We start from the raw sequence: 24,943 nt of genomic DNA on the forward strand, positions 1-24,943 counted from the left end.
CCACAGGAGGGGTGTGGTGGCCCAGCTGCAGGCACGGGGAGTGGCCGTGCCTCGGCCTGGAGCCCTACTGCAGGCAGGACACGTACAGTTGGTCCCTCGATGGAATATGGAACTTGGGGCCTCCCCCGGGGGCTGAGGGCCAAGCCGCTGTCTCAAGGAGGCTGTCGTGGTGGGAGGGTTCTCGCTGAGTGTCCACAGTCTGCGTTCGGTCCCCATGATCCTTGAAGAAAACGCACGCACACACACGCACACACAGGAGTGGAGACAGACGACGTCTGAGTGCTGGAGAGAAACCGCGGTGACGGGCAGCAGCGCCAGGTGCTGCCCCGTGAGGCTCTGGCAGCTGTGTCGTTGAAGTGGTTGATTCTCCGGTGTTTGCTCTCATGGGAAGCGGAGCTTCACTGTGGTTGCTTCTGTAAGCCAGATTTCTAGAATAAAATTTTGTGACTCAGTTTCCGTAACCACCTTGTAATTTGACCTCATAATGCGCAGTCCAAGTCTTCCAGTGCTAGGATTTGTTGGATAGCAAGGGTCACCCTCTGTGTGGTAAGTTAGTTCATGGAGCTCCTTAGTAGACATTTTCCCACCTGAGAAGGGCTGAGATGGACACACATCCTCATTGCACACATGCGTGGGTGGAGAGAGTCGTGGGTGCCCAGGGTCACGCGCCGGATGTCTCCGTGCCTCCCTTGTTAACCGTAGGCGGCAGCTCCTGGGTTCGTGCGGCGTGAGCAGTTAGGCTGGCTGGCACGTGAGCTGTCTGTAAGGCTGGGACCAGGAGCAGAGTGTGGCCGTAAACCCTTTCGCCGCAGGGGGTGGGTGGTTTGGGGAACTGCAACAGGCTCAGTGCTCCTGCCGGCAGTTTGCTGGGGCCCCCCCTGCTGCGCGCGCCCGCCAGCTCTGGGCGTGTGTGTGTGTGTGTGTGTGTGTGTGTGTGATCACTCTCACCTCCCACTTTGCAGCTGGTGGTGAAGCACTTTAAGTGCTCTACACAAAAGGCGAATGGTAGTTTCTTGGGAAAGGGACCAGGTTAAGGGATATCTTAAGTTAGGCTGTTGCTATTAAATTTTTGTTTATTTTTATTGTAAAATGCATATAACAGAAAAATTGCCATCTTAATCACTTGGTGTTGGGTTCAGTGGTGTGAAACATTCACATTGCTGTGCAGTCATTTTTTATCTTGCAGAACTGAAACGCTGGCCACATCCAGCATCTCCCCTTCCCCTCTCAGGGGACCCCCAGTCTGCTCTCCGAGTCTGCAGATGTGACCGCTCTAGGGACCTCACACAGTCGGAGCCCTGCAGTGTTTGTCCTCTTGTCCCGGCCTGTTCCACAAAGCGGAAGGCCTCCAGGTTCTCCCGTGGCCGCACGTGTGAGAGGCTGAACGGCAGCGTGGGCAAGCTTGGAGAGCATCTCCGCGGGCCTGACTCGGTCGGGAGGAACTGTGGTTGGGTTCTCGGCGTTGTGAAGGTGTGAACTTGGCAGCTCATCGCTGGGGGAGGTGTCGCTGCGTCTCGGCTGCTTCTCCGTGTCCTCTGATCCTGACAGTTACCCTAAGGCCTCGCTCTAACGTTAAGGCAGCCGTGACGCCTCAGAACCAGCACAGCTTTTTGTCTGTGCCCCTGTGGCCTTGCACAGGTCTCCTCACCCCTGTGCCCGTCTTGTCGGCCAGAACTGGGAGTTTGTGATGAAGGTGGCTTTTCTCGGTGAGGGAGGGAAAAACATTGCTCCCAGACCCTGATCCGTCAACCTCACATCGCCTTCGCACGCGGCACTGTTCCCCCCACGTTTGCTGCCGTAGGTGTGTCCGCAGCACTGTCTTCTCGCTCTGCTCGGTTCGGCTGACTGTTTCCTGTTCCTGAGGCAAGCCTGTGTTTCCCCCAGAGCATCCCGCCTTCCGGCTGGCTGTTGCTTTGAGGCACAAATAGGTCAAAGGCACCTGCCAAGGTCACGGGGCCACCGGGTGTGCGGGGCTGTGGTTAGGACACAAGACCTCCGTGCGCAGAGTGGCAGCCTCTGACCCTTTCCAGACGTGGGGTGAGGAGCTCGGAGCGTCCCACATGGCCCTGCTCACCACGTGCTCCTGAACTTTTTTTTTTTTTTTTTTTTGACAGGCAGAGTGGACAGTGAGAGAGAGAGAGACAGAGAGAAAGGTCTTCCTTTTGCCGTTGGTTCACCCTCCAATGGCTGCCACGGCTGGCGCGCTGCGGCCGGCGCACCGCGCTGATCCGAAGCCAGGAGCCAGGTGCTTCTCCTGGTCTCCCATGGGGTGCAGGGCCCAAGCACTTGGGCCATCCTCCACTGCCCTCCCGGGCCACAGCAGAGAGCTGGCCTGGAAGAGGGGCAACCGGGACAGAATCTGGCGCCCTGACTGGGACTAGAACCTGGTGTGCCGGCACCACAGGTGGAGGATTAGCCTAGTGAGCCGCGGCGCCAGCCATGCTCCTGAACTTGTCAGTGCATCTGTAGACAAGTTCCTGGCATTGTTGCTGCCGCAGCGGGAGACCAGCTCTGCCTTCCGTGTGTCACACAAGCAGTGTGTGCTATCGTCACTGGAAAGACAGAAGGAGCCGTCAGATGTGCAGGTAGAGGAAGGAATATGGCATGTGTTGGACACACACTCGTGCAGCTGTCCATCTCCTTGCTCACCCCAGTGTCACCCCAGTGCTCTGTTGTACAGGGAGAAGCGGCCCACACCGGGTTAGGACTGTGCTGAACAGTGCCTGTCTCCAAAGCCTAAGTTCTTTCTAATATGTTAAAGTGTTTATTTTAAAGATTTATTTATTTGAGAGGCAGAGTTATAGACATAGAGAGGAAGAGAAAGAGAGAGAGAGGGCTTCCATCCACTGGTTCACTCCCCAGATGGCTGCAATGGCCAGAGCTGGGCTGATCTGAAGCCAGGAGCTTCTTCCGGGTCTCCCACACGGGTGCAAGCACTGAACCGTCTTCCACTGCTCTCCCAGGCACACTAGCAGGCAGCTGGATGGGAAGTGGAGCAGCCAAGCTCCAACCGACACCCATGTGTGATGCTGGCAGTGCAGGCAGCGGCTCAACCTGCTATGCTACAGCCTCGGCCCCTATTTCGAAGTTTTAAAAGTGTTTCCTGGGAGACAAAGTCTCTTTATGTCTCTCTCTCACACACACACACCGCCTCCCTCTGCCTCCCCCCAGCAGAGGGAGGGGGCCTGGTCCCACGGCGGGATATCCGCTCCAGGTGTCGTGGATGGGTGCTGACCACTGTGACAGTCGTGGCCTGGGAGGGCTGTGCTTGGAGCTGGGAGAACAGCGCCCGGCCCTGTGTGTGTAAGGCACCGTTCCTGAACAGCCCGGTGTCCTCAGAGCAGTTCTTCATACAGAACGCTGGGCACTACTGCTGCGTTAGGGCTCAAGGCTGAGTCCCAGGGCGGTGGGGAGGAGGAGGCTGGTTCTGTGTGTGGGTCTGTAGGGTGTGCGGAGCGGGAGGGCACCGAGGCAGCAGCCCCCGCTGGCTGTGTGGAGCTGAGGATGACCTCCTGGCGCTGGGCAGGGGCTTGGCTGGGCATCTGTCTGTGCACCTGCCTTCCCACGAGTGAGGGAGCTGGACTTTGCTGTTGGATCACCTTTAAAAATGCGTCCCTGCTGTGCTGGTCTTTCCTCACTGAGAGGCAGGCTGTGAGCAGGTGTGGGACTCTAAGGCCCGCGGCCTGTTTTAGAGTCAGGCTGCAGGGACCTGGCGGCGGCAGGATGGCCCGGGAGCCGCTCTGGTCCTCGAGCCTGCCGCGGACGCTTTGGTTTTCCCGCACCCACAGGGGCTTAGGAGGGCGGCAGCTGCTGCAGGTCTGCTGAGCAGGATTCGCTGGGGCCGGCGGGTCGGGGGAGGCAGAGCCCACCGTGTGCTCATTTATCGTCCCCTGTGCCTTTAAGACAGTCCTCCTTTGTATGCGCTGGCTGGAACCCACTTCAGCTCTGGGTTTCTGCCGATTGTTAGAATCTGCAAAGCAACATTTAAATAAATAAATGAAAGCTTCCCTTGTGTGCTGTTCTATTCACAGCTCAGCACAATGGCCCCTTGTTGTTTTTCTCACTTTAGTCTCCTCATTAAATCAGAACCTTGGGAAGGAATGGTGAGGGGCTGACTGCTTCTGCACACCTTGCAGATTAACCTGGGCAGGGCCGGATGTCGAGGGGCCGAGAAGGGGGCGCAGCGCCTCCCTGGGCCTGCGGGGGCCCGCAGCGCGTGGCAGCGGGGAGGGAGGGGGCTTGTGGTTCTGCCATCTGGCCCTCTGGGCGCTGCTCCGCAGTTTAGCCCCAGTGCCTGGGCCAGGAGAGGCAGCGCAGGTGGACGGATGGTCGGATGGACGGGTGGACGGATGGACAGCCGGACGGATGGTTGGATGGACGGATGGTCGGATGGACGGATGGACGGCCGGACGGATGGTCGGATGGACAGATAGACGGATGGTCGGATGGACAGATGGACGGCCTTCCCTGACTCCCACCTGAGGTGTGGGCTGGGCACGGTTACCTCTGAGGCCTGGCCTCTCCTGTGTCCACCGTGGCCTTCAGCGTCCTTAGGACAGTCCCTCTGCCCGCCTGCATGCGAGGTGGCTGTGGTTACCCCGATTCCTGATGCGGTGGAAAAGGAAATCTAGGACTTTGTCTTTGGAATTGCTCCTTGCTCGCGGGCAACATGAGAGTGAACACTGGAGCTGCAAACCTGGGGTTGCACCGCTGAGTTGCTGGAGGGAAAATGCTTCCGCTGAAGTGTTTGATTTTCCTTATCTCGGAGCAGCGCTCCGCCAGACCTGGGCAGCGTCTTTGCCCCAAATCCTTCCGTGATCTGTGAAGGGGGAGCAGCCTGTGGGTGAGGCTGCCGAGTGTGAGGTGAGAAGTCCCTGAGCTCACGGTTCGCGTCTGGAGGCCGCGTCAGAAGTCAGCGAACAAGCCTTGCCTCGTGCGGGCCGGGTGGCGTCTCCTGCCTGGCGTCAAGGACGCGCGAGCCGGCTTAACAGGAACCACGGGCGGACAGTTTTGTTGCTTGGTTTTCAGAGGCCTCAGTGCGCACGCGTGTGGATTTTATTTTGATTAGGGAAGGGCCTTGAGGGCAGACGCGTGTTTCCTTTGCAAGAGCGAGTTCTCTGTCCCTTGCCCCTTTTCACGGTTCCCTGGTCTTCCACAGTCACCTGTGTTCCCGGATAATCCACTCGCTACCAGGTGCTCTGTGTTCCCGGCTCCCTCCCGCTCATGCTGCAGGCCTGCTCACCTGGAAGGGTGAACAGGAAACCGTGGTGGGCTGAGTGTAGACTCACTCTGGGCCTGCGCTGGGCCTGGCAGGCCAGGAGGCTTCACTTTAGGGTGGTGGGCCAGAGCCCGCTCTGCCGTAGGCGGACACCAAGTGTGCCGGACGTAGCCGATGCTCCATGCTGGCACCAGCTCCCAGCGCTAGCCGCTCACCTACCAGTTCTTTCAGGTTTGCCTGGAGCTCAATATGTGTATGAAACCCTTAGTGTGGCCGGCCCAGGGCCAGGCACCCAGAGCGTAACAGTGCCGTAGGCGTGCAAGGCTGCTGCCCTGCCGAGTTCACGGTCTAGAAGCTGTGAGTGCGTTTCCTTTGCGTCCTCTGTTCTGGAGGTCGGCTGACATCTCTGTCGATGGCTTGCTTCCCATGTCCTTTGCTGTGTGGGTATGTGCGGTTTTTATTCCTTCTCTATTTAAAGGCAGCATCTTGGACAGTGGAAGAGCGGAAATACATTCTGAATTTATAATACAGAAATTAGATTGTGACCGTCTAGAAAAGCTGTCATGTGTGAACACTAACCCAGAATGGTTCACTCGTAATTTAGAATGATTTTTTTGGAAAATGGTTTCCGGGTGCAGCAGTGCCGAGATACGAATGTCTGCTCGTGATGGATCTGTTTTTCATTGATCCCACTTTTTTTTTTTTTTTTTTTTTTTTTTTTGACAGGCAGAGTGGACAGTGAGAGAGAGAGAGACAGAGAGAAAGGTCTTCCTTTGCCGTTGGTTCACCCTCCAATGGCCGCCACGGCCGACACACCGCGCTGATCCGAAGCCAGGAGCCAGGTGCTTCTCCTGGTCTCCCATGGGGTGCAGGGCCCAAGCACTTGGGCCATCCTCCACTGCCTTCCCAGGCCACAGCAGAGAGCTGGCCTGGAAGAGGGGCAACTGGGACAGAATCCGGCGCCCCGACCGGGACTAGAACCCGGTGTGCCGGCGCCGCAAAGCGGAGGATTAGCCTAGTGAGCCGCGGCGCCAGCCCATTGATCCCACTTTAACGGCCTTCACTTTAGTCTCTCTGCTTGGATAGAGACTCACTAATGGTCTGATTAAGCCAGCTCAGTGCCTTCTAAATCAAATCCCAACTATTGATGACCTCATAAATACCAACTGCTGCTTCAGAATTTCAAAATCACGTTGTATGCGACCAAATCTGACTTCTAGACCCCCAGGAAGTCCGTTTTCCTAAAGGCATCTTCTGGGTTTCGTGGATCAGAAACTCCCCGTCTCTGAGGCCCAGAACGGTTGGCCGGCCCACCTCCCCGGGCTTTTCTCTAGAACTGGTGTGGTGTGTCTGCGGCCAGGAGTGCCTTGCCCCGGGGCCTCGCCTTCCCTGGAAGCCTGTTGAGTTGGTGGGCTGCTGGAATTGCGGGGGGGGGGGGGGGCATTTCCAGGCCGGGACTCGTGCGTTAGGCAGGCTGTGCCACCAGTGGACTAGAGCCACGGTATGAGGACGAGCCAGAGGATGACAGATGTCAGCACATTCCACGTGATGAGGGGGAGGTTGGGTCATGGTAGAAAACGTGCTTGTGACTGTGGATCACGGAGAAGCTTAAGAGATCCTGTGTAGGGAAGGATGGAGAAAGGTGTGTAGAAAAATAGAAACTGGAGGGGCTGGTGCTGTGGCGGCCCGGCTGCTCCACTTCCCATCCGGCTCTGCTGTGGCCCGGGAGAGCAGTGGACGAGGCCCGAGTGCTTGGGCCCTGCACCCGCGCGGGAGACCCGGAGGAAGCTCCTGGCTTCTGATGAGGCCCGGCTGCGGCTGTTGTGGCCATCTGGGGTGTGGCCAGCGGAGGAACGACCCTTCTCTGTGCCTCTCCTTCTCTGTAACTCTGCCTTTCAAATAAATAAGTGGTGAGCCTCCACCTGTGACGCCAGCATTGGTTCTGTGTCCCAGCTGCTCCACTTCTGATCAGCGTTCCCCTAACTTGGGCCATAGCAGAGAGCTGGACAGGAAGAGGAGCAGCCGGGACAGGAACTGGTGCCCGTGTGGGATGCCGGCGCTGCAGGAGGAGGGTTAATCTGTGCCTCGGCCTGGCCCCGGAGTACCCAGGATGGATCCTGCTCCTTCGCTTCCTGCCAGCTTTCTGCTGATGCACCTGACAGACGGCGGAGTTCCAGGCTCCTGGCTTTGGCCTGGCCCTGACCCGTCTGGCTGTTGGAACCACTTGGGGAGTGAACTAGTGGACGGAAAATGTCCATCTCTCCCTCTGTCATTCTGCCTTAAAAATAAATAATACATATTTTTCAGAAAGGAAAAGAATCACCCGTTCCGGCGTCTGCAGTGCACTCAGACTTCCCTGCGGGCTGTTTTTCTCTCTGGCTCTCTTCCGCTCTCTTCTCGGGAGGTGCTGGGGGACGCGGCCGTTCTGCGTGTGCAGCAGGTTGAGTCTCGGTGCCACAGCGGAAGGCTCTGGCGTCCGAGTCTGTGCTGCCGAGGCGTCCGGGTCACCCCTGGAGATCAGTTAAAACCTGCATTTAGTCACCAGGTTTTATCAGTGCGTGATCAGCATACAGTGTTGGGAGAGATGGTTTCTTCTCTTTTTGGCGGCAAGTCCGTATTTTGCACATATGACGTGCCTCACAGGGCCACACAGGCACTTCTGCTTAGCATCACCCTTCCTCCTCCTGTGCTGAGGAGAGAGCAGGAGCCAGCACTTCGTGTCCCACTGAGCACGGGCGGGATTCCAGGCGCTTCGAGTGGTCCCCCTTAGCCAAGGTTTTGCTACTCACAGACTCAGTTGTCCGTGTGCCCTGCATCCCAGAATTATTAAATGGAAAATCCCAGGAACAAGCAGTTGATAAGTTAGAGTGGGCAGTGTAATGAGATCTCACACGGTGCCTCAGTGCCCTCAGTCCCTCCGTTCGTGCGCCTTCTGCCCATGAACTGGTGAGGGAGGAAGACGTTACGTTGGCTTTGCTCCTAGGCCTCAGGCAGCCAGCGTCGGACCACAGTGTGTGAAAAGTGCTTCGTTAAGATAGAAGCGGCGTTCAAGGTGTGTGTGTGTGTGCGGGTTCTGTCTGCGGCTTCAGGCCCCAGATGGAAGGGGACGCTGCCCTGTTGCATGTCACCCCCACAGAGCCTGGAGTGGCCCAGAGACCACCACTTGCCCAAAGTCACCTGTTGTGGCATCCGGTGGGACCAGAGCTGGGACTGCATCCAGGGTACCCGTGCCCGTGCGTCTCGTGTGTGCCCATGGCTCCTGCAGCCTCTCAGGAGGGCAGCTCCCAGGGCGTCCGCCTGTCCCTGTGTGCGTGGATGAGGGGGTGAGGCACGGCAGGGCTGGGGCCGAGCGCTGGTAGAACTGTGGTCTGGGAGTCACATGGCCTTGTTTAGAGAAGCGCACCCTTAAAACCTGAACAACACAGACGGCTGGAGAGAGGAAGCCCTGCAGTGCCAGCCCCGGCGTTAGGCATCATCTCGCTCTGGCGTGTACCCTGTTACTCTTACTCCATTACCACTACTGCTGTTCTTACGAGAGACAGCTCCCACCCTGGATCCACCCGCTGTGAATGCCCACAGCGGCCAGGGCCGGAGCCAAGAACCCGGGCTGGGTCTCCCACACGGGTGACCAGAGCTCAATTCCGTAGCCACCGCGAGCGCTGGAGGTGGAAGCCAGACTCCAGTGTGCGATGGGGACTTCCTGAGTTCTAGTTCCAAGCCCCTCCCTGCATCCTTCTCCGCACATACAAAGTCTCCTCCACCCCGTCACCCCCACAAGTGGCCCCAAAAAACCCCGTCACCCCCACAAGTGGCCCCAAAGCGCTCTCCCTCCTGCTGCTTCTGGGGCTCCCGGGTCGGGGTTCACCTCCCCGAGGCAGCGCAGTTCCATTACTGACCACCGGGGAGCAAGCACAGCGCGGCGCTCAGGGCTGAGACGCAGGCGCCAGCCCACCCGGTAACCTGTGGTCTCCTGGGCCTGGCTTTGCCCTCTGAGGGCTCCTCCCTCGGGCGCGCGCCTGCCGTGAGGCCCTCTGTCAGAGAGCGGAGGTGTGAGCCACGCGGTCCCCGCTGAGCTCATTGCCGAAGCCGCATCTCCACTCCCTGGCGTCGTCCCCACGTGGAATCCGGAGTCTGAGATGTTGGTGACTGAGCGCGCTCTCAGTGTCGCTCCCTGCTTCCTCCTAGTGCCCAGTGACCTGACCGCAGAGGAGCGGCAAGAGCTGGAGAACATACGGCGGCGGAAACAGGAGCTGCTGGCTGACATTCAGGTAGGAGGGCAGCCCGTGTGTGCAGGCGTGTCCTCACTGCCCCGTGTGTGCAGGCATGTCCTCACAGCCCCATGTGTGCAGGTGTGTCCTCACTGCCCTGTGTGTGCAGGTGTGTCCTCACAGCCCCATGTGTGCAGGCGTGTCCCCAGAGCCCTGTGTGTGCAGGCGTGTCCCCAGAGCCCCGTGTGTGCAGGCGTGTCCTCGCTGCCCCGTGTGTGCAGGCGTGTCCTCACTGCCCCGAGTGCGCAGGAGTGTCCTCACTGCCCCGTGTGTGCAGGAGTGTCCTCACAACCCCATGTGTGCAGGTGTGTCCTCACTGCCCTGTGTGTGCAGGTGTGTCCTCACAGCCCCATGTGTGCAGGCGTGTCCCCAGAGCCCCGTGTGTGCAGGCGTGTCCTCAGAGCCCCGTGTGTGCAGGCGTGTCCTCAGAGCCCCGTGTGTGCAGGTGTGTCCTCACAGCCGTGTGTGCGCAGGCATGTCCCCAGGGCCCCATGTGTGCAGGCGTGTCCTCACAGCCCCATGTGTGCAGGTGTGTCCTCAGAGCCCTGTGTGTGTACAGGTGTGTCCTAACAGCCCTGTGTGTGTGCAGGAGTGTCCTCACAGCCCCGTGTGTGCAGGTGTGTCCTCACTGCCCCGTGTGTGCAGGCGTGTCCTCACAGCCCCGTGTGTGCAGGTGTGTCCTCACAGCCCTGTGTGTGTGTGCAGGTGTGTCCTCACAGCCCTGTGTGTGTGTGCAGGCGTGTCCTCACTGCCCTGTGTGTGTGCAGGTGTGTCCTCACAGCCCTGTGTGTGTGTGCAGGCGTGTCCTCACTGCCCTGTGTGTGTGCAGGTGTGTCCTCACTGCCCCATGTGTGCAGGCGTGTCCTCACTGCCTTGTGTGTGTGCAGGTGTGTCCTCACAGCCCTGTGTGTGTGTGCAGGCGTGTCCTCACTGCCCCGTGTGTGTGCAGGCGTGTCCTCACTGCCCCATGTGTGCAGGCGTGTCCTCAGAGCCCGTGTGTGCAGATTGTCCTTGAGCGTCGTCTGTAGATGCACTTCCCTGCTCTGGCTGTGTGTCTGTCCTCCTGCCTCACTGTCACATGCTGGGAAAGCCAGCAGGTGCTGCCGTCAGTCCCCATTCCCCGTGGGAATCCGTCCGTTCTGAGGCCGAGCTGGCGTGGGGAGAGGGAGGGATAGGCACGCCCTGGGCCGGCCGCAGGGCAGCGGTGTTGGCCCCACACGGCCGTGCTGGCCCAGCGGCTGGGCCTGGGTGCCGGGGTTTGTCCTGGGCCGGCTTCATCGTGCTGCCGTTCAGTGAGGCGCAGCTTTGTTCCAGAAGCCTGCACTGACCGCACCGAGGCCGCCCTTCTCAGGGCAGTGAGCGTCTCAGACGCTGTGTGTGCTTTGACCCGAGGTCGGGAGCCTGCTTCCCACCCTCGTTCCCCTGCATTGCTCGCTGTCGTGGGAACGTGTGCTCCTCGTGTGCTCTCTGCCTCATCTCATTTGGCTCCGTCTGGTTTCGTTTTGGCTGGAGGGAGGCTTCCTCCCCGCTGACCCCTGGCTTTCTTCCACAGAGGCTGAAGGATGAGATAGCAGAAGTAGCTAATGAAATTGAACACCTGGGGTCCACGGAGGAGAGGTGAGTCTGCCCGGCTCCGGCTGTGGCACATCGGGGGAGGGGCCTCCGCTCCCACGAGCGCGCGTGTGCCGGCCTCACCACAGAGGCCCTCGGGGCGGCGGTTTTCTGCTGCAAAGGTGGGCCTAGAGGACTCCGGGGTCCCGAGCGCTCCACTGCTCCTGAGTCTGTGTGTGAGCTGCCGTTCCCTCCCTCCGTGGTCCCTGTGTCCAGAGTTTCTGTCTTCGCTGTGCACAGCGGAGGAGCTTGGCCACAGCTCGGTGTCGAGGGCAGCCGTGCCCGGCTGCGTCCGAGTGTCGTGGCAGGCGTGTTTGCCCCTGCAGGACACGTCAGGGAAGGGACAGTGGAGATGAAGTCGCGGTGTGACACCGCAGGGAGTGAGTGTGTGCGTGTGCGCGCGTGTGCGTATTTCAGTGACATGGAGCGTGGGAGACTTTGTGAGCTGACTTTGGGAGGGGCTCCCAGGCCGTTCCCTGACGGCTGACGCAGTAGATGGGCTGTTCCCAGCTCTCTGTGTCCGCGCTCCAGCCTTAGTCTTCCTCTCTGGCTGCATAAGACCATTGATTTGTCGTCTTGGCCCTGCGCTGGCGCCGCCCTGGGGTTGGCGAAGCTGCCTGGGCCTCAGAAAGCAGCCGGCTCGCACCTCCAGGCTCTGTGGTGTCAGTGTGCTGTTCTGGGTGGCGGCTGTCTCACTTCCCATCTAAAAAATCATTGCTTAAAAGAAATGGATAACTTGGAGTTAATCAAAATTTAAAATATCTGTTCTTGCAAAAGATAAATGTTAAAAGCAATGAATAGGCAAGCCATGACTAAGAGAAAATATTTTTTTTTAAGATTTATTTGTTTATTTGAACGGCAGAGTTACACAGAGAGAGACAGAGAGAGAGAGGGAGAGGGAGGTCTTCCATCCACTGGTGCACTTCCCAGTTGGCCAAAACGGCCGGAGCTGTGCAGATCCGAAGCCAAGAGCCAGGAGCTTTTTCCAGGTCTCCCACGTGGGTGCAGGGGCCCAAGAACCTGGCCCATCTTCTACTGCTTTCCCAGGCCACAGCAGAGAGCTGGATCGGAAGTGGAGCAGCCTGGACTGCAACCAGTGCCCCTATGGGATGCCATCACTGCAGGCGGTGGCTTTACCTGCTACGCCACAGCACCGGCCCCTAGGAGAAAATATTTGTAATACATATACCAAAAAAAAAAAAATACACACACAGTATCACATCACATATAATTTAATGAATGAGACAGCCCAACTTTAAACATGGGAAAAAAGCTTGAGTAGACCCTTGACAGAGGAAGCTGCCTGTATGGCGGACACAGGAATGCCCAGCACCGTTACTAACGAGGAACAGCGCCCCCACGAGATGCCCCTCGCCGCGCTGTGACACCGCAGTTACAAGACGGACGGTGCCTGGTGCTGACAGGTGCCGGAGAGACTAAAGCGGCGTAGCTATTCAGGGAAAACAGTTGTTTTTCAAAAAAAAATTATTTTTTATTTTATTTTATTTTTTTTATTTTTTGACAGGCAGAGTGGACAGTGAGAGAGAGAGACAGAAAGGTCTTCCTTTGCCGTTGGTTCACCCTCCAATGGCCGCCGTGGCCGTTGCGCTGCGGCCGGCACATCGCACTGATCCGAAGCCAGGAGCCAGGTGCTTCTCCTGGTCTCCCATGGGGTGCAGGCCCAAGCACTTGGGCCATCCTCCACTGCACTCCCGGGCCACAGCAGAGAGCTGGCCTGGAAGAAGAGCAGCCGGGACAGAATCTGGCGCCCCGACCGGGACTAGAACCCGGTGTGCTGGCGCCGCAAGGCGGAGGATTAGCCTAGTGAGCCACGGCACCGGCCCCCCCAAAAAAATTATTTATATGAAAGGCAGACTTAGAGAGGGAGAGAGATATCTCCCATCCGCTACTTCCCTCCCCAAATGACCACAATGGCGGGGGCTGGGCCAGGCCAAAGCAGCAGCCCAAGCACTTGGGCCATCTTCGCCTGCTTTCCCTGGCAGATTAGCAGGGAGCGGGATCAGAAGCGGAGTGACCAGGACTTGAACCAGTGTTCCTGTGGATGCTGGTGTCTAGGTGGTGGCTTAACCTCCTCGCCACGAACCCAGCCCCAGAAAGATGTTTCTTAGAATGTTCAGTGTGCACACGCTGTGACCCAGCAGTTCATCGCCGGGGCGTCCTCGAGCGGAACGAGAACACGTCCACAAGGTGTGCGGTGTCTGAGTTCTTACTGAGGGTGGCCGTAGGGGAGTGGGTGGGGCAGGGTAGCACGGTGAGGAGGAGCGGGCTGCCGTGGGCCACGGCGCCCCGTGACAGCCGCCGTCGGCACCTGCACTGCTGCTCCTGAGCCTCTGGACGGGAGACCCCGGGCGCCCGGCGGAGGTCCCGCAGCGGCTGGTTCTGAGGGCAGGCCCGGAGGGCGCTCAGCGGACGGCGGGGCGTTCAGTGTGAATCTCAGCCGTGCTACGGGGCAGCGTGTCCTCGTCAAAACACGCCGAACCGCCTGCTGAGAGTGAGCCCCGTGTGCCCTGAAAAGGACGCCTCGATTTTGAAAAGGCAAAAATAAGGCTTTTTTTTTTTTTTTTTTTTTTTTTTTTTTTTTTACTGATTGAGGTAATACGCATTTAATGCAGAAAATAGGTAAAATATAGCCAAGTATGAAGAAAACGGATTTCTGGCCGGCGCTGTGGCTCACTAGGCTAATCCTCCACCTGCAGCGCTGGCACCCCAGATTTCTGTCCCAGTCGGGGCACCGGTTCTGTCCCGGTTGCCCCTCTTCCAGGCCAGCTCTCTGCTGTGGCCAGGGAGCGCAGTGGAGGATGGCCCAGGTGCTTGGGCCCTGCACCCCATGGGAGACCAGGAGAAGCACCTGGCTCCTGGCTTTGGATCAGCGCAGTGCGCTGGCCGTAGCGGCCATTTGGGGGTGAACCAACGGAGAAGGAAACCTCTCTCTCTGTCTCTCTCTCACTGTCTAACTCTGCCTGTCAAAAAAAAAAAAAAAAGCGCATTTGGCACAGTCACTCGCCTCCTCTGGCCCGACGCTGTGTGTCCTGGAGTCCTCACACACGTTCTCGGAATTCACTGCGCGTTTGCTTGGTCAGGTCTCTGTCCCAGAGACCCCAGGAGTGGGAGAGACGAGCCTCCGACAGCCTCACTGGCGTCTCGTGAGCGTCGCTGATCCACCAGCCACATCTGAAGATGGGCGTCCCGGAACGGGAGTTTAGTTATCTGCTCACTTTTAGACACTGTACTTTTATCAGGGAGAACTCCCATCCGTGGGTTTACTCCGAGTGCCCACAGGAGCCAGGAGGCGGATGCTGGGAGCGGGAGCGCGGCCCGGGTCTCCCACGTGGGTGGCAGGGAGCCGGGCACTTGGGCCGTCACTGCTGCCTCCCGGGGTGCGCATTAGCAGCAGGCTGGACTCGGGGCCAGAGCGGGGCATCGAGCCTCGTCGTCAGGGCCGCGGGCAGGGCTCTGCTGGCTGGCCGCCTAACTCCAGGCCGAGGGCCGCCCCGTTGGTTTTTGGTTTAGAACTTAGAGAGGTTGTCCAGCATCGAACTCCCGCATGGGGCTGCTCTGAGCTTCGGGGGTTCTCAGACTCGGCATGGATTTGCTCCTCAAGCAGGTTCCGTTCCTTCTGATTTCCACATTTTCAGGCAAAGACCCGACGCCAGCATCTTACAGAAGTGACCTAGGTGCTGTTTAGTCAAGCAGAGGTTGTCTGCTCGCGCACTGCGCGCGTGGAGCGTCTGGAAGGTCAGCTCGGGTAACCGCGCTGAGGCAGGGGCAGTGAGGCTGGCGCTTTGTTCTGGAGACCCGTCAGGGGCTGACCCGAGGGAAGCTGGCGAAAGCCGCTCAGGGAGGCCGCCGCTGCAGGCCTGCCGTCCGCCACGCCGTTCTCAGGGAGTCGCGCAGCAGGCGTTTCCTGACACTGGGAAATGCAGACCAGAGTGATCTTTCTGGATTTAGAAAAAAGGTCTGGTGTCAGCATGGTGGTGAAGCCGATAAAGCCAACGCTGACATCTCATGGGTGCCGGTTTTGTGTCCTGGCTGCTCTACTGCCGATCCCGCTCTCTGCTACGGCCTGGGAGAGAACATGGCCCAAGTCCTAGGGCCCCTGCACCCGCGTGGGAGACCCAGACGAAGCGCCTGGCTCCTGGCTTCAGCCGGAACCAGCCCTGGCTGTTGGCGCCATCGGGGGAGTGAACCAGCGGGTGGAAGATTGCTCTCTGCCTCTCCCTCCCTCTCTGCAGCGCTTTGAAATAAATAAATCTTTAGAAAAATTGTTAGATGACCATTTAAATCACACTGGACTTCCTGCGTATCGAGCACCGCGCCTCGTTCCAGCTGCGAGTGAACGGGGTGTCCTCTCTGAGGATTCCCAGGCAGCAGTTGGCAGGGAAAGGACCTGCTGCTCTTGCTCCCTCATCCCCCACCTGCACCCCTAAATGGCTGCCACAGCCAGGGCTGGGCCAGGCTTGCAGCCGGAGCCAGGAGCTGCAGCCCAGGTCTGCCACACGAGGGGCAAGGGCCCAAGCACCTGGGCCATCAGCTGCCTCTGCAGGCACGTTGGCAGGAAGCTGGGTCGGAAACGGAGCGGTCGGGACTCAGACAGGCACTGCGATGTGGGGTGCTGGTGTCGCAAACACTGGCCCAACCCAGCCCTGCACGGTGGCCCTGGAGAGCTCTGAGCAGTGCAGGAAACCAGGCATGGGAACCCCAGTGCTGTGTGAGTCCACTTGGATCCCTGGAGACAGAGGTGGGCGGGATTAACGGAGGTGGGGTGGGGAAATGCTGTGAAACCGGGTTACGGTGATGACTGCCCAGCTGGGAAGCTTCTCAGACTCACTCACGTCGCACCTACAATGGGGATATTGCAGGTGAACTGTGCCTTGATAGACTTTGAGAGAAAAATCACATGGGGCTGGCGCTATGGCACAGCGGGTTAAAGCCCAGCCTGCAGCACCGGCATCCCATGTGGGCACCGGTTCAAGTGCCGGCTGCTCCGCTTCCAGTCCAGCTCGCTGCTCACGGCCTGGGAAAGCAGTGGACGATGGCCCAAGTGCTCGGGCCCTGCACCCACGTGGGAGACCAGGAGAAGCTCCTGGCTCTTGGCTTCCGCCTGGCCCAGCTCTACCTGCTGCACCCATTTGGGGAGTGAACCAACTGATGAAAGATCTATCTCTATAAATACATAAATCTTAAATCAGGTTTTTATTTATTTATTTTTTTTTTTGACAGGCAGAGTGGACAGTGAGAGAGAGAGACAGAGAGAAAGGTCTTCCTTTGCCGTTGGTTCACCCTCCAATGGCCGCCGCGGCTGGCGCACCGCGCTGATCCAATGGCAGGAGCCAGGAGCCAGGTGCTTTTCCTGGTCTCCCATGGGGTGCAGGGCCCAAGCACCTGGGCCATCCTCCACTGCACTCCCTGGCCACAGCAGAGAGCTGGCCTGGAAGAGGGGCAACCGGGACAGAATCCGGCACCCCGACCGGGACTAGAACCCGGTGTGTCAGCGCCGCTAGGCGGAGGATTAGCCTAGTGAGCCGCGGCGCCGGCTTAAATCAGGTTTTTAAAAAAACCACTGATGTTGGGTGAAAAGAGTAAGCGAGCGTGGAGCTGGTGTCAGGTTCCAGCCGGACACTCAGGGTGACCAGATGGAAGGGCCCCCCTGCCCCCTGCCAGCACCGGTCACCAGAGTGACCAGATGGAAGGCCCCCCGCCAGCACCAGTCACTCTGCCTCTAAAGAGAACTCCCTATCCCCGTGCGTGCGTGCGTGCGTGTGGGGGTTCCGGAGCCTCCCGGGTCTGGGGTCCTGATGGCTGTGGTGACTGTCTTGCAGGAAAAACATGCAGAGGAACAAACAGGTAGCCATGGGCAGGAAGAAATTTAACATGGACCCTAAAAAGGTGAGTAAAAGGCAAGAGACGGCGTCCACAGCGCTCGCGTGGGCTCACGTAGAGCCTGAGTGAGCCGAGTGGAGCGGGCGCGGGCGAGCCTTGCCCCTGAGCTGCGACCCGCCAGACCTCTTGTGTCCGCTGCCCCCCCGTCCGGGCGCCCACATCACGTCCCCTCTGGACGCGCTCGCCGTCTCCCAGGGCATCCAGTTCCTGATAGAGAGCGACCTGCTGAAGGGCTCATGCGAGGACCTCGCGCAGTTCCTGTACAAGGGCGAAGGGCTCAGCAAGACGGCCATCGGCGACTACCTGGGGGAGAGGTCAGTCTCGGACCCGCGGGGGCTGCGAAGGCCGGGGAGGAGCGAGGTCAGGAAGCCAGCTCCGCAGGGCCGCTGCTGTGGGGTAGCGGGTGAAGCCACCATCTGCAGCGCCTGCGTCCCACGTGGGCACCAGTTTGAGCCCTGGTTGTTCCACTTGCAGTCCAGCTCCCTGCTAATGCACCTGGGAGAGCAGCAGCAGACGCCCAAGTGCTGGGCCCTGCACCCGTGTGGGAGACCTGAAGAAGCTCCTGGCTTCAGACTGGCCCAGCTCCGGCTGTTGCAGCCATTTGGGGAGTGAACCAGAGGATAGAAGACCTCTCTCTCTCTCTCTCTAACTCTGCCTTTCAAATACACAAATAAATGTTTACAATTAAAAAAAAAAAACCAACTCCTAAGTGCTTCAAGTTCTGGGAGAGGTTTTTAGGAGTTATTTAATTATTTACTTTCACTTTAATTTGAAAGACAGAGTTCTCCCAACCTCTGATTCCCTCCGCAAATGCCTGCACATCCTAGGGCTGGACCAGGCCAAAGCTGGGAGTCCAGAACCCAGCCTGGGTCCCCGGCACGGGTGGCAAGGACCAAACACCTGAGCCGTCATCCTCCCAGAGTGCGCACTGGTGGGAGCAGGAATCGGAAGTGGAGCGGGCCGTGACGCCCAGCACGGCGACGCGGGACGCAGGCACCCCCGGTGGTGGCCTAACCATCGCACCAAAAGCCTCCCTGGGAGCGAGTGCTCCCAGTGCAGAGGGCCGGCTTGTCCGCAGGACAGTCGCTGCTCTGTCCAGAGCAGGAGGACACTTGCTTGTTCAGTCAGCAAACGGGCAGCCCGGCCTCTTCCCGACAGTGTGGCCACGAGACCCGGCCGGGCTGTCAGCGGGGACGCCTGACTCCTGTGTCCCCCGTCCGTGTCTTTTCTTGGCAGAGATGAGTTCAACATCCAGGTTCTTCATGCGTTCGTGGAGCTGCATGAGTTCACGGATCTGAACCTGGTCCAGGCGCTGCGGTGAGTCAGGGTGAGGGGCGGCCTCGGCCAGGCGCTGCGGTGAGTTGGGGTGAGGGGCGGGCCTCGGCCAGGCGCTGCGGTGAGTCGGGGTGAGGGGCGGGCCTCGGCCAGGCGCTGCGGTGAGTCGGGGTGAGGGGCGGGCCTCGGCCAGGCGCTGCGGTGAGTCGGGGTGAGGGGCGGGCCTCGGCCAGGCGCTGCGGTGAGTCGGGGTGAGGGGCGGGCCTCGGCCGTGTGTCTGTGCTGTGTGCTGTTTGGTTGAAATGATCTCTTTGGAAGTTATTTAAATGTCTTGAAGAGTTTTAAAGGAAAGCAGTCGGTCTTCCTGTAGCTGGAAGTGATTGGATGAGCAAAGGGAAGTAAGTTAAGATAGACCCAAAGCAGCTTCTGCAGCACCCCCCCCCCCCCCCGCCCCGGTCTCCATCTCGGAAACTGGTGAAAACGCGTACATTTTGAAGTCTTCAGTTTAGAAAACCCTTTTAATTCCCTGCGCTTGTGCATTGCATTTCTTCCTAGAAAGAAACTTTAAATTTTTTTTTTTTTTTTTTTTTTTTTTTTTTTTTTTTTTGCTAAACTGAGCCTTTTTGCTAAACTGGCGGCCTCATCGTTTGTGGACAACGCCGTCTTGTGCTGTCCGTTAGACAGGTTTCTGTCCGCCGTGGCCTCTCTCTGACGTAAAGGGAGCAGCTCTGAGAGCTGTGGTTTTCCTCTCCTGCCGCGCTGCCTTGTTTTCTGGAAACCGGAGTTTGTTTAAGATCAGCTCCGTCTGTGTTTCAGTTCTGTGTTGTTTTAGGAGGAGAGCGTTCTGTTGAATAGGAAAACCTTCACTTTCCCTAAGTCCTGTACCTTCGATGCTGGCACCGGTGGTCCGGGTGGCAAGTCTGGGGAGAGTCGTGTGACGGGGCTGAAGGCCAGGTCTCTTCTGTCCCTGGACACTGAGTTCCGGGGGACGTGAGCCGTCTCCAGCCCTGCCCCGCCCTCCCTTCACCCTCAGGCAGTTCCTGTGGAGTTTCCGGCTCCCTGGAGAGGCCCAGAAGATCGACCGGATGATGGAGGCCTTCGCGCAGCGGTACTGCCAGTGCAACCCTGGGGTGTTCCAGTCCACGGGTGAGTGGGACTCGTCCCAGCACAGGGTGCTAACCTCTACCACACCAGGGCTGGGGCCCATGCACACTCCACAGTAGAAAGTCGGAAATGATCCAGAACCCCTGCAGTAGGCACTAGGAATATAATTTGTAGTAACTCAGAACTGTGAAACACAAGGCTATGAAGAATCGTGTTTGTAACACTTATTTTATATATTTGAAAGGCTTTCAGAGAGGGAGAGGGAGAGCGAGGTCTTCCATCCTCTGGTTCCCTCCCCAAATAGTTGCAGTGACTGGAGCTGAGCTGATCTGAAGCCAGGAGCCAGGAGCTTCTTCCAGGTCTCCCACACAGGTGCAGGGGCACAAGCACTTAGCCTCTTCTACTGCTTTCCCAGGCCACAGCAGAGAGCTGGACTGGAAGTGGAGCAGCCAGGACTCAAACCGGCACCCATATGGGATGCCGGCACTGCAGGCCGCCAGTGCCGTAACCCACTGCACCACAGCACCAGTCCTGCTATTAAACCTTGTGAAGAATTTTTACATCCCGGCTAATGATAAGATGAGCAGAAGTGCATATGTGTGTGTCTGATTGCGGTGCTAGTGCAGTGTGTGTCTGTGAGGTGCTTTTCTGATTTCGGACACACAGGCACATTCATGTAGAAGAAATAAAGCAAAATAAGTGAACAGTGGAAGTTTAGGTAATTTGTATTTTCTTTTTAGTTTTTTAAAAGATTTATTTATTTCTTTGAAAGGCAGAGTTAGAGAGAGAGAGGAAGAGACAGAGACAAAGAGAGAGAAATCTTCCATCCACTGGTTCACTCCCCAAATAGCTGCAAAGGGGCCTGTTTGAAGTCCAAAGTCTGGAGCTTCATCTGGGTCTCCTGTGTGGGTGCAGGGTCCCAAGGACTTGGGCCATCGTCCACTGCTTTCCCAGGCCATTAACAGGGAGCTGGATCAGAAGTGGAGCAGCCGGGACTCAAACTGGTGCCCATATGGGACGCCGGCACTGCATACGGCGGCTTTACCCGCTACACCGCAGTGCTGGCCCCAATTATGTTGTTTTTTAAGATTGTCTACAGCATACTCTCATTCTGAGTGAGCGTCCTTTGAGACTAGTGTTCTCTGTACTTTGAGAGGCGCAGCCCAGAGCCGCCCCACGCGTGATCCCCCTCGCCTGCACGCGCAGCCTTTGAGCCCCCGTTTCCCTGGCCGTTCTCACGCTTCTGGGTGGGGTGTGTCTGTGCGCTTGGAGCACACCCAGCCCCCACTCTGTCTCGTCTTCAGACACTTGCTACGTCCTCTCCTTTGCCATCATCATGTTGAACACGAGCCTGCACAACCCCAACGTCAAAGATAAGCCCACCGTGGAGAGGTTCATTGCCATGAACCGAGGCATCAACGACGGAGGCGACCTGCCCGAGGAGCTGCTCCGGGTGAGCCCCGGGTGGCCCTGGTGTCGGTCGCGGGAGCCCCTGGGGTTTAGCGTGGGTCTGTGCTTGCAGGTCGTTCAGCTGTGTGACTTTCCTTAAGAAATGGGTAGCGGGGCCCAGCTAAGGGATTGGGAAGGGGCTGTGGTTTGGTACGGCTTCCTGGTCACCCCCCGGATGTCTGTGTCTGTCTCGTCACATGAGCTGCTGGAGGCAGACCTGGCCCCATCCTTCTGCTCGCGGAAGCTGGCAGCCGTGGCTCACTGGAGGCCACGCTCAGTGCTGCTGGAGGGAGTGACGAGGAAGGGGAGGGAGAGAGAGATTCCTGGAGTCAGAGACATGCAGTGTCGTCTTTTATCCAGAATCTGTATGAGAGCATAAAAAATGAACCCTTTAAAATCCCAGAGGATGATGGGAATGACCTCACTCACACCTTCTTCAATCCAGACCGAGAAGGCTGGCTGCTGAAGCTCGGTGAGTCGTCTCTCTGGGCTGGGTTCCTCAGGCAGGGACTAAGAAGGGGAGGCCGTGTGCACACACATGATGGAGGGACACTGTGCACACATGGTGGGGGAGGCTGTGTGCACATGGTGGGGGGAGGCTCTGTGCACACACATGATGGAGGGACACTGCACACATGATGGGGGAGGCTGTGTGCACATGATTGGGGGAGGCTGTGTGCATACATATGATGGGGGAGGCCGTGTGCACTGATGGGGGGAAGCTGTGTGCACACAGATGATAGGGAGAGGCTGTGTGCACACAGATGATAGGGAGAGGCTGTGTGCACACATGATGGGGGAGGCCGTGTGCACACACATGGTGGGGGGACACTGTGCACACACACGATGGGGGAGGCCGTGTGCACACACACGATGGGGGAGGTCGGGTCACGGGGTGTTCCGCAGGTGACTGGACGTCTGTTCCTGTGGTTCCTGTGGGACACCAGGACTACTGGGGACGGACAGGCCCCCTAATTCTTGTGGCGTGTCTGCCCCACGTGTCCACTCGAGAATCCATGTCCCGGTTCTGTCTCAAGGCCGCTCCTTGAGGACATGGCGTCCTCTTGCTGCCGCCTTGCCCGGTGGGGGTGCCCAGCCGCTCCATCCTTCTACCCCGTCACACAGACCTGGCCCTCCTGCCTCCCACCCATGCGTCCTCACTCCCTCCTGCCTCTGCTCCCACAGGCAGCGTGCATGGCAAGCCTAGAGCCTGGCTGCTGCTCAGCCCACAGCACTCCTCATTCTCGGGCAGCGGTTTACCCCTTCCTTTCCAGTCCGGATCGGCTGCATTAGTGGTTTTTGTTCATTCGGAATGTTGACAACGTGCTCCTCTTTCCCTGCTGGACGTGAGCGTGGATCACTGAGACTTGTGGTCGTGGCTTGCCGGGAAGGCAACAGTCACCCAGAGGGAGAGAGGGGTCAGCAGGACTTTGACGCACCTGCTGCACGGGGGCTCTCACTGATGGTCCCAGAGCGCAGAGCTCCGGACTTGTCCAGGATGCTGGCCACTGGGAGCGCACTTCCCTGGGTCCTGCCCTGGCCTCCGACCGGTTGGGTCCCCACAGGGGCAGGGGGCGTGTGGTAGAACGATGCCCCTCTGCCGTCCCGGCTCCTGGCCCCAGTGAGGAGGAGCCGTTCCTGTCAGCACTACTGGTGCCGCTGGCAAGGCTGAAGCGGAGTCCGATCCCTGACCAGTTCAGACAGTGGGAGTCACGCGTTCTGCAGTGCGTCCCGCGTCCTTGTGTGGTGGGTGGTGACTGCGTTCCTAGACTCCCCCCGCAGCACCACTCCACCGAGGGCACCTTCACTTTCCTCTTTACTTGGCTGCCGCTGCATTTGTCTTCAGGCCGGCAGAATCTGAAATTAAGGTTCTGAACTTACTCAGGCCACAGGCGCCCTCTGTCCGCATCCTGTCGCCTGCTGGAAATGTTACAGTCTGTCCGAGTTTGGACTTACTCCCCTGGAGTGAAATCTGTTAAGCTGCTAATGCCCTGTTAGCTTTGACAGCCCAGATGCTAAGATTAGAACAGTACAAAGATTATCTTGGTTTTTGCACCAGGATGGCATGCAAATGCATGAGACTTCCCACATTTTTAAAAAGAAAGAAACATTAACCAAATTTGGGACTCTTTTAGGCAACTGCATTACTTTTTCTAACCCTCCACCAAACCCTTCGAACGCCAGGTAGTAGGTTTCGTTGCAGCACACGTGGAATCCCTGCTCTGTGTCTGTGCTGCAGAAGGCAGGACTTCTGCCGCCCCAGCCTCCGTACCCGTCTGTGTGCACACAGCCATGAGAGTGTGTGCTCTGTGTACACTCTGCGCATGTGTTTTTGTGGGTGTGTGTGCATTCTTACACACACTTAAAAGAGTGACAGCCACCTAAAGAGAGGCCAGAGTCACCTTTTTTCTCTTTGCTCTGGATTTTAAATACATGAATACATGTTGGCTTTCTAAAAACTGGCTTGTGGCATCTGTGGGGCCGGATTTTCAGTAGCGGCTCAAATCACGCCCTTAGCAGATAGGATGTAGCATATAAGACGAGCCCCCCCCCCCATTTGCACACCGCACAGCGGCAGGCGGTCCATGGCGTCTAGGATGAGCCCCCGCTTTGCTCACCACACGTGGTCCAGTGCCCACATTTGCAGGCTCAGCTCCCACCCTAGCGAGACATGACTGTGACTGATGCGTTGTGCTTGAAGATTAAGGAATTGGGTTTAATTTCTTTGTTTTAATTTTCTTTTCTCCCTCATTTGTATGTTCCCATGATTTGGCTCTCCTTCCCTTCCCCATCTCCAGGAGGTATGTAACCCGCAGCCTGCTCGCTCGCTCTGCCCAGCCACTGTCGCCGCCGCAGCCTTCTCCTGTTCTGTTGTTTTGGTTATTTGTTTTTAATCGCTGGTGGTAGTGTTAATGCTGCTTCTAACTCACGTGCAGTCCCTTGGGAACTGGTCAGGATCAGGGGTTCCGAGCCGCTTTCCCGTCTCCCATTTTGGAGGGGTGAAGGATACATCAGACAGGCAAGGACCGCCAAGAGGAAAGCGGAAAGCGAAGCTCCCAGGGAGCGCAGGGGTGCGGAGGGCCTGCCAGGGGTTTGTGGGCGTGCTCACTGCACTCCCCTTCCGGGTCCTGACACCCAGGATCCGGCGGCGCCCAGAGCGATGGCAGAAGGGGAACAGAGGAAGAGGGAGCAGGTGGCAGCTCCCACACGGACGAGCAAGCTGGGAGCAGGTTCAGGTTCGGGGGAAGTGGTGTTCCCTAAGCCCACAATGATGGCAAGCGAAGTTAAGAAACCAGCAACCCCCAGCTGCTGTCCTGGATGCCACGCGGTGGCAGTCGGGAGGCCGTCCAGGGCCCCTTGGTCACGTCCTTGGCGTCCGCCGTCCATCTGCTGACTGGGGAGAAGGCACCCTCAGCCAGAGCGGCCCAGGCTTGTGCCTCAGCGTGACTGGAGCAGAGCTTGCCCTACCGGGATAAGCCCAGCACGGACGGTGTTCAGAGGCCCACTCTGGGGACCCGCCGGGTGTTGACTCCAGGGGCCCAGCAGGGCGAGCTCAGGAGTGGCCGAGCCACGCGGGGGAGGTGGTCCTGTGAGTTCCACAGGGACTGTCCCAGGCGCACGTCGGTCTGTCTGCTTGTTTGTGTCTGGTTTTCTTCCCACGTGGAGCTGTGGTGCCCGCGCCTCGTGCAGAGAGCTCTGGGACCCAAGTTGTCCGGAAGAAATAACCAAGCTTTTGCCATCAGGCATAGATTTTTTTTTCCCAGCTTTGCTTTTTCTCTTTGATTTCCTTCCATCTCGTTCCTTTTGGCATCCTACATGCTTTCCCATGATCTCCTGCGTCCCGAGGGTGCCCCCGGGTGGTGTCCTGTGGTGCAGTCCGCGGGACCGGCAGCCGAGGACCCTGAGATGGAGGGAGGGGCTCCAGTGTGAACTGCACCTGCGTCCCTTGCTCCTCCTTGTTTGTTTGGGCCCCTCCCACCTGTTCCTGGCTTGCCCATGCATGCCGTCTCATCCAGCGGTGGGTTTTCCTTAGCTCATGCCTTACAGCCTTGGGGACCAGAGGCAGGTGCTCACGTACAACCCCCACATCGCCGTGAGTCTCCCGCGGCTCCATACC

At 58.4% G+C, this 24,943-nt stretch overlaps 1 protein-coding gene across 7 annotated transcripts in view; it reads left to right on the top strand.

Moving 5' to 3' along the window:
- Window positions 1-24,943, top strand: part of CYTH1 (cytohesin 1) — a 99,161-nt gene that overhangs the window by 57,026 nt on the left and 17,192 nt on the right. For 4 of the 7 annotated variants that reach the window (XM_070060226.2, XM_089316693.1, XM_089316697.1 and 1 more), the window contains exons 2-9: window positions 9,404-9,486; window positions 11,039-11,103; window positions 16,938-17,004; window positions 17,194-17,312; window positions 18,235-18,315; window positions 19,307-19,419; window positions 20,682-20,830; window positions 21,187-21,298. In XM_070060226.2, the coding sequence (XP_069916327.1) occupies window positions 9,404-9,486; window positions 11,039-11,103; window positions 16,938-17,004; window positions 17,194-17,312; window positions 18,235-18,315; window positions 19,307-19,419; window positions 20,682-20,830; window positions 21,187-21,298 (789 nt within the window). Of the gene's footprint in view, window positions 1-9,403; window positions 9,487-11,038; window positions 11,104-16,937; window positions 17,005-17,193; window positions 17,313-18,234; window positions 18,316-19,306; window positions 19,420-20,681; window positions 20,831-21,186; window positions 21,300-24,943 lie in introns of all 7 variants that reach the window. The other 3 variants (XM_089316696.1, XM_070060227.2, XM_089316695.1) reach the window with 1 other exon arrangement.

The sequence above is a fragment of the Oryctolagus cuniculus genome, chromosome 17, assembly GCF_051225735.1.
Source record: "Oryctolagus cuniculus isolate XC-2025 breed Fujian yellow rabbit chromosome 17, ASM5122573v1, whole genome shotgun sequence".
In the NCBI taxonomy this organism is placed as follows: Eukaryota; Metazoa; Chordata; class Mammalia; order Lagomorpha; family Leporidae; genus Oryctolagus; species Oryctolagus cuniculus.